The 8491-nt window shown below is 38.4% G+C and overlaps 1 protein-coding gene across 2 annotated transcripts; it reads left to right on the top strand.

The window, feature by feature from the left end:
* The first annotated feature begins 430 nt into the window (after positions 1 to 430).
* On the top strand, positions 431 to 7349 carry slc25a39 (solute carrier family 25 member 39). Of its 2 annotated transcripts, XM_028042537.1 has the most exons (12): positions 431 to 573; positions 1742 to 1847; positions 1977 to 2036; positions 2153 to 2203; positions 3263 to 3372; positions 3453 to 3520; positions 4589 to 4713; positions 4791 to 4964; positions 5450 to 5559; positions 6415 to 6496; positions 6578 to 6658; positions 6737 to 7349. In XM_028042537.1, the coding sequence occupies exons 2-12, from the start codon at positions 1751 to 1753 to the stop codon at positions 6853 to 6855; spliced, it is 1077 nt and encodes a 358-aa protein (XP_027898338.1). In that variant the 5' UTR covers positions 431 to 573; positions 1742 to 1750; the 3' UTR covers positions 6856 to 7349. The 2 variants fall into 2 exon arrangements, with proteins under 2 accessions (XP_027898338.1, XP_027898339.1); XM_028042538.1 differs by lacking the exon at positions 2153 to 2203 and having other exon boundaries at positions 431 to 1847.
* The last annotated feature ends 1142 nt before the right edge of the window (positions 7350 to 8491 follow it).

Raw genomic sequence — 8491 nt, 5'->3', positions numbered from 1 at the left:
GCAGGCTCAGAAATTAAAATCATCCCCCCTACATTAATAGACTAGACAGTAAAGGGTGATATAAAATATTCTACACAACGGGCTTCTGTTTTGTAATGCTTTAAGCCATTGTGTCAAAAGAAAAATCGGGGAATTTCAAGCCATCTGCGGAGACCATTTTCATCAGACGCTGACTGAAAAACGTTCGACTCAGATGTTTCAATAAAGCTATAAAAACCGTATTTATTTCAATTAATCTGCGAAATAAAACCCACCGTTTTATGTCTTACATGATTAAGAAACGTGATAATGTTACGAATATCTTCAAAAATGTCCTCTTCGGTCATATTTCAGTCCGTTTTCTCATCAATATACGAGAGTTTAGAGCGATGCGCGCTCCCGCGACAGGGGATGCAATTCTCGGCAGGCATGCATTTCTGGGCATAACAGCGGCGAGTCCAGACGTTGGTAACATTTTGTACTCGGGATGCTCTGCAATGGAGCTCCTGAGTAAAACGAATTGCCGCAGATTGAGTAACTGACATGGGTGAAGGCACCTATGTTTCAGGAAAAGGCTGGCAGCTGAAGTGAGAGGTGGGTAACGTCAACTCATAATTTATGGCAAAGCTTTGCAGCTTGTAAACAGCAAGATGGCTACCGAGCTAATCAACGTTTTGCGGTTAGCAAAACACCCACATTTGAAGACTACATTAGACAATCTTGTCTGAAACTAAGAGTTCCTGCTCATCTTTGTTGAACGCATAGTTTTAGTACATATTGATATTTCACCAAGAAAAAAAATTATTCTTAGTTTATTTTTTCGAGAAAGACAAATACACTGAAGTTAGTCTCACATTGAGTGCCCCCTAAAAAAGATTATTCCGCTATTTTTAAGGACTAAATACGTTTAGTCCACTTTAGTTCAAGAAATAAAAATAATGACTTGTTAATTGTAGACTGTTTTTTTCAATCTGCTTATATATTTTAACATTTCTCCTGTATATAAGGAAAACCAAATTCCTCAAAAGCTGTTGAAACACGTTTTCTCAAGCGACCAATCGGAAGCGAACTTCAGCGTTGCGGAAAAAGAACATGGCGTACAACTGCTGAAATGCATGCTAAAAAACAAACAAAATGAAGCTTTAATCCACTCTATTAGGAAGCCAGATTATGAATCTAGTATTTTACATACAACAAACGTGCATCCTGTCAACATAAGGCTGCTGTTTTGGTGTTTTTGTCGTGTAACGTGAGAGATTTCCGTTAAGATTATAGCTTTCAAGCTTATTCCTGTGACCATTAAAGAATCTGACGAATTTGGTCCAACCCCATGTCCGATACGGCTGTAATGACCACGTTTCGTTATTAGTGAGCCCCCAGGAAGTGGACAGGCCAGCGGAAGCACCTCCTCCTGTAGGGAAACCGGTTTGAGACGGCTGTCACTTATAGATCAGGAGGCGAGGCTTTGGAGGCAGCATGCATGTGGAAGATAAGCTATCAAAATGTTTCAAGGACCTTGTTTTAACAACTCCACCTAGACATACCCTGTTTAGTTAAAAAAAAAAAAAGGCACCGCGGGCTTCAATGCACGGTAATTTTTCCACTTAGGAGTCGGTTTCTCTTTTTTTTTTTTTTTTTTTACTAAATCTGCAACAAATCGCAGCTTTCTTCACTCCTCCTGCTGGACTGTGGCTTGTTGGACCAGTGCATGATGTTTTCGACCTGCTATTTTGTATGTTTTTGTTTATGTTTGGTCTGACAGGTGGGCAAGATGGGGGAGCGGACCGTTGGCGGCCCAGTGGCTGCGATCTCTCCAGTGCAGCAGATGCTGGCCTCTGGCACTGGAGCCCTCCTCACATCTCTATTTGGTTAGCTTATATAGAAGCAACGAGAGCAAGAGCCATAGAGTTTTTACTCCCATGTTTTCTTCCTTTTTGATTCTATTTGCACCCGTTTTGCTGCCCCTGTTGTGATTGGCTGTGTGGATATGTTTGCAGTCACTCCGCTGGACGTTGTGAAGATAAGGCTGCAGGCTCAGCAGACTCCCTTCCACCAGGGTAGGAAAACTGTTTCCTCATGTCGCGTTACGATGGCTGGTCTCTAACTGCTTCTGCGTTTGAAACTAACCCCTCAAACGGCTTTCTTTCTGCTCCACCTTGGCTTCGTTTTCTAGCTTTGGGCCGTGAATCCGCTCCATGGGGTGGAGTCGGCCGCTCGTCCAAATGTGAGTATTGACCTGCTGCAGCAGCGCTCTCCGGTCTGATCGGAAAATATATAGGGCTGAAACGATTAATAGTGATTATTGAAATAATTGTCAACTAATTTAGTAATTGATTAATCATTAACTGCTGTATACAGACTCAAAAATATGCAATTTTTAGAAAGAACAACACAGAGCTGTAATTAAGCCAAGGTGTAAAATGATATATACAGATTTTGCAATTTAGATAAAAAAAATAAAAAAACCCCCAAATTTTTCTGTAAATAAATTATTCTGTAAAACTCCTCAAGTGGCAGTTTAACTTCACTCGGTTCAAATTCTGTAAATAAAACAATTTCCTATTAAGCACCTTTTACCATTCAATCATTAACTGGAGCATACAGACTGACAAAGGCCATTTTCTGATAGAACAACAGACTCTGAGCTTTAATTAATCCAAAAATGTACAATATATGTATACATTTCGCATTTAAGATCCAGAAAAATATCTTGTCTGTGATTATTTTCTAACCAGAACCAGTACCAGTCTTAGATTCAAATGGTTCAAATTCTGTTTAAAAAAATCTCAACTTTAAACACCTTTTGATACCTAATTATCAGTTATTTGAAAAATAATCAACATATCACTAAAGGAATGTCATTATTGCATTTTACGTAATAAAACGTTTATTTTCTTATTTAAAGATGAATTGAATTTTTTATTTACATCTTTTTATGATTTTCTAATATTGTAAAAAACACAGAAATATGTGCCACTTTTTTTTCCATCTCAATAATTGATAACTAAAATCATCGTTAGCTGCAGCCCTATAAATATATTTCTGTTCAGCCTTGATGAACTCGTTCTGCTTGTGAAGCTAGAATAACCTATTTATTCGGTCACTAATCAACCCAAAATAAACTGTAGCAAGGTCGGCCCTGGTCTTATCTGCAGTGTCGCTGCCCCGTTTTGTTGTTTCACGTTGATATTTTCAGAAGCAAAGTTTGAGGGGAAAAAGTAAACATGTACGTTATTGATTAGCATGCAGCTTCTGAAGCTTTTTCTGTGTGTTTTCTCTGCAGGGAAATGTTTCCTGTACTGCAACGGCCTGATGGATCACATCTACGTCTGCCAGAACGGAACCAGCTGCTCCAGCTGGTACCGAACACCGACGCATTTCAGTGGCACTCTGGTGAGCTGCATCACAGCTGCAGGTTTTAGATGATTTTTTAATGTCTGCGTAATTCACTGAGATGTTTCTTTTGGACGCAGGATGCTTTTGTGAAAATCACCCGCCATGAGGGACTCCGCTCTCTGTGGAGTGGGCTGCCACCGACGCTGTGAGTTTCAGGGCGGCGCTTTGATTTCTGCCTATTTTTGAGGCGTTTTTGTTTTATTTAAATGCAGTCTGGCTCGTTTTGCAGATTCGGTTTTCCCTGAACTTGAGGAAACGTTCCATGAATTGAAAAGAAAACAAGCCGGAGGGCAGGAAGGGGGGCGGACATGTTTGTCCAGTCAGCAGATTTCTGCTCAGAGCTAACATTCTCAGACAGTTTGACTACAGCAGACAGAAAACTGCTTATGACTGCAGAGATGCGGCATGGTCAAAGAGTTTTCACACATTATCTGAATGGCTTCAAGTCGGCAAACCTGAATCTATTTTTGTTTTCAAGTAAACATGAGCATCATGGTCTGCTCCTGAATAAATTTTAAGATTTTATTTTCCAAATAAAAGGAACTTGAGTCAAAGTGAATAAAGTTTCAGAGCAGATTATCTTAAACTTGTTTTACCTGGAGGTAAATTACAATTTGGGTATTCATTCAAAGTTAAAAACGAATAAAAATCAATTTTCCATAAAGATTTCTGTTTCTGAAATCCCTCTAGTTTTACAAATCAGACAGTGTTTTTCTCTCTAACATTGTAACCTTGCTTGGCCTCGCAGATCTCTGCATATTTAAAACTTGATTTGTTCTTGCAAAGATGTATTCAAATGCACACAAATATAAAGAAATTATGAATACAAAATAAACGTCTGTTTTCAGAAGTTACACAAACATTACAGTTTGGCTCCCAGATTGTTTTTATGTTTAACCTCATAAAGGTTTCTTTGCATAAAAATGGATAAATACATGTTCCTGGTCAAAAACTATATTTACCCACAGATACAAATGCAGCATGGTGTGTTTAAATGCTGTTGGAAAACTGGGTCATCTGCATGTTCTGTTATTTCCTATGATGGAGTATCAGGGCTAGGCTAAGTTAGAAAATGTAATAATCAGAGCGGCTCTCTGACTGGGAGAAACGATCAATTTTCTCCCCATGGTTCTGTGTGTTTAACTCTATTGAGCAATTTATTTGTTTCTAAATAAAAACGGTGTTTCTTTGTATGTTTTTAATGTGTGTGAAGGGTGATGGCCGTCCCAGCCACCGTGATCTACTTCACCTGCTACGACCAGCTGAGGGACTTCCTGTGGTTCGGTTTGGGGCTCCAGGGCTGCCACGTTCCTCTTCTGGCCGGAGGGCTTGCCAGATGTAAGAGGAAGAAAAAAAAAACTCCTGTTGTTGTTTTTCTATTGTTGTTTACCTGTAACATGTTGTTCTGATGGCAGTGGGCGCCGTGACGGTCATCAGCCCTCTGGAGCTGGTCAGGACCAAAATGCAATCCAGGAAGCTGAGCTACAGCGAGCTGTGCGTGTGCATCCGCTCGGCGGTGGCCCAGAGCGGCATGCTGTCGCTGTGGAGGGGGTGGGGGCCCACCGTTCTCAGAGACGTGCCTTTTTCTGGTGAGATTCATTCACATCCTACTTAAAGAGTTACATTTCCTTTCCTTTTCTAACTATTTGAAACTAATTTGTGATTGTAGATCAGTCTGTCACAATAACAACTTATCGTTTACTGGACGATAAATGGTCCCAGAGTTTATTACGAAAAACGATTATATTGTTTTGAGATGGTTTTCTACTAATATAATGGTAAAAATTATATAATAATGCAAGAACACATTCTCAAAGATCAAAAAATGTAAAATCTAATGAAAATTTAATACAGGAACTGGAAGATATTTTTAATATCCAAAATAATACACAAAACCACAAATAAAATTAATTATGACATGTACTTAAAAAAAGGGCTTGTTGAGACCAAAACACCAGACTGAAGACTTTTATCATCCAGTTTTTGGTAGAAAAAGAGAGAAAAGAAATAAACAGTAAATCATGGAAATGATTGAGTCTTTGTCTTAGCGCTGTTTGTGTTGTTGTTGTTGCAGCTTTGTATTGGTTTAACTACGAACTGGTGAAGGCCCAGCTGTGTGAGCAGTACGCAATGCCGAAGGCCGACTTCTCCATCAGCTTCACTGCAGGAGCCGTTTCTGGAGCCGTGAGTCTTTAACAATGTTGTCCCACTTTCAATGACAGAATGTACAGCAGATATTGGCATCAACGTCTAATAAACGCTAACAGTGTTGGAAAAGAATGGAATTTATTTTGACTTTTGGGAAAAAGAAGCTTGAGTTTGAACAAAATATCTTTATTTTCACGCTGCATCTGTCCATCTTATCTTCATATCGTTCTCCATGTGCATGCAGTGTTTGTAAGGGTGCTTGAAAACCTTGAAAGTGCTTGAATTGTATCAGGTGTTTTCAAGATTTAGAAAGTTCTTGATTTCTGTATCAAGTCCTGGAAAGTGTTTGATATTTAAACTGGATCGTTTTGTAATAAAGTGTAATCTGATGTTTGATTAAAAACATTATTTACAGTTGAAACCAGATATTTTCATACACCTAATAAAAAGATACACAGACAGGTTTTTTTTCTCACTGTCTAAAGTTAAATCTGACTAAACTTAACTTATTTTTGGTTTGTCAAAATTACCAAAATTATTTCTATTTGCTAAATGCTAGAAAATTTTGCGAGAATAATTTTTTAAGTGACTTTTTTTATATATAATGCTTTTAAGCATTTAATTTGAGTTGAAAGTTCTTAACATGATTAGTTTGGATTGTATGAATGTAATAATTATTTATTATTTCTTATGGCCCAATAACTTATTGGTCTGTGTAATTAAAATAAAGGTTGACTTATATTTTGTACATTAAACTAACATGATTGAAATATTTTTTTTTAAATTTGTTTTTTATTCTCAGGTGTGTGAGAGAGACTTTTCAAAACATCACATTTTAAAAAAATGTTAGAATTTTACAGCGTGTGTGTGTGTGTGTGTGTGTGTGTCCAGGTTGCTGCTGTCCTGACGCTCCCGTTCGACGTGGTCAAGACTCGGCGGCAGATCCAACTGGGAGAGATGGATTCTCTGGGAGGTTGGCTCTTCTTCGCCTGTATTTAAAAAGATTTAAAGTTTTAAAAAGAGTTAAAATGAACCTGCTGCTGTTTGTTTCCAGTTTCCAGAAAGGGAACCAGTTCCACTTGGCACATCATGAAGGACATCTGGTCTGCTCTGGGCTACAGAGGCCTCTTTGCAGGTACACACACAGCCATATTTTAAATAGAAATCTCTTGTTTTCTTTGCCAGGAAGTTAAAAAATCTATTTTTTGTTTAGGTTTTCTGCCCAGAGTGATCAAAGTGGCGCCAGCCTGCGCTGTCATGATCAGCAGCTATGAGTTCGGGAAGGCTTTCTTCCAAAAGGTGAACCTGGACCGACAGCGCCTGGCGCCATGAACGCCGCCAGCAGGGGGCGCTGGTTGGCCTGGAAATAAAAGATGCACCTCCAACCTTCCTGCATGCCTGATAACACTTGCTACAGGGTTAAGGAGAAGTTTGGGTTCTCACATTTAGACATTTGGACTCATCTGTGAATCTGACCCCGCTGTGCATGGCAGTGGCGCAAACTCAAAGATCCGTATTGTAGCATGAGGCCCAGATAAAATGCTTTACCACGTTTTCTGTTGTCCTGTTGCGGTAAAACACGACAATTTTAGCAACTATCTGCTGTGTAGATAACTTTAAAAAAAATGTTTGAATGTGGATTGAGTTATTGTTCATATGCAACAAGAGACATGTGGGTAGAAATTGAAACTCGTTGAGAACTTTCAGGAGATTCTCAGAACTTAGTGAGTGAATACTTTAGACACTGGACCAGAAAATGAGAAAATGTTGAAGGATGTAAATGTTTTCTGTTTTATAAGAAATTGTATTAAAATGTTACAACCTGGTTATTGTTCAATGAGTGACTTCTATCCAGTTTTATTTAATTATGAGAGAAATCTAATTAGGGCTAAACAATATATTGCGAAATGCATCATCTTGATATCAGTCTGGTAAATATAACTATTAAAAAGTAAGTCATGGGGAAATAAAGAAGTGAGGAAATGTGGATTTAATGGCGACTCATTCATACCGACCAGCTTCCCTGACCTTTCTGAGGATAATTGTCCATTAATCATGATGTTGCCACCACCATGTTTTAATGTGTGGATGGTTTGCACGTTTTTTTTGTTTGTTGGTCTAATCCAGTGCTTCCCAATTCCGGTCCTCAGGCCCCCCTGCTCTGCATGTTTTAGATGTGCCTCTATTCCAGAACAGCTGATTCAAATGATTGCATGGCCATCAAGTGCTGCAGAAACCTGTTGATCACCCATAGATTCAATCCAGGTGTGTAGCAGAACGGAAACATCTAAAACATGCAGGGCAGGGGGGCCTGAGGACCGGAATTGAGAAACGCTGGTCTAATTTAACATGATATTCATTAAATGTTCCAAAACTTTTCTCTTTTCAAAGAGATGCAAACCGCCAGCAGGTGGCAGCCTTGTACCATTTCGTGATTTTTAAATAAAACTTAAGTATTTTCTACAGGAGCAACAATATTATAAAATATTGCAATAACAAAAGGATAAATTTTATAAAACTGCTAAATTACATGGCAATTTGAATAGAAAATACATGAATGCATTTTAGCTTTACATTTTTTTTACCTACTTTTCTGCTGGGATTTTGATAAACATGAGCAGTAAAGCGGACTGAAGTTTACTTTGATCTTGTATTTTGATTGGTTGCTCAGCATTGTTCTACCACTACCGTGCTTCACTGTGGGTAGAATGTACTTTCGGTGATCCAAGTCTTGTTTTTGTGTCAAACGTACTTCATATAGCAATATATATGATCAAAACTATAAACAGTAAGAAACTGCTAACAATTAAGCAGCTGTTTTATGTTAAACAGGAGGGCGCCATTAATTTACAGCAAGCAATGAAAAATTATTTACTGTAAAAATCAGACATTTTGGAAGCTCACTGCTGAACAAAATACAATTTTGTATATAATTTTAGCCTCAAAAACACTATTGGAGTGGCATAGA

The sequence above is a fragment of the Xiphophorus couchianus genome, chromosome 16 (genome assembly GCF_001444195.1).
Source record: "Xiphophorus couchianus chromosome 16, X_couchianus-1.0, whole genome shotgun sequence".
In the NCBI taxonomy this organism is placed as follows: domain Eukaryota; kingdom Metazoa; phylum Chordata; class Actinopteri; order Cyprinodontiformes; family Poeciliidae; genus Xiphophorus; species Xiphophorus couchianus.
Note: the sequence above shows the minus strand (reverse complement) of the source record. Positions and strands in the feature narration are given on the sequence as shown.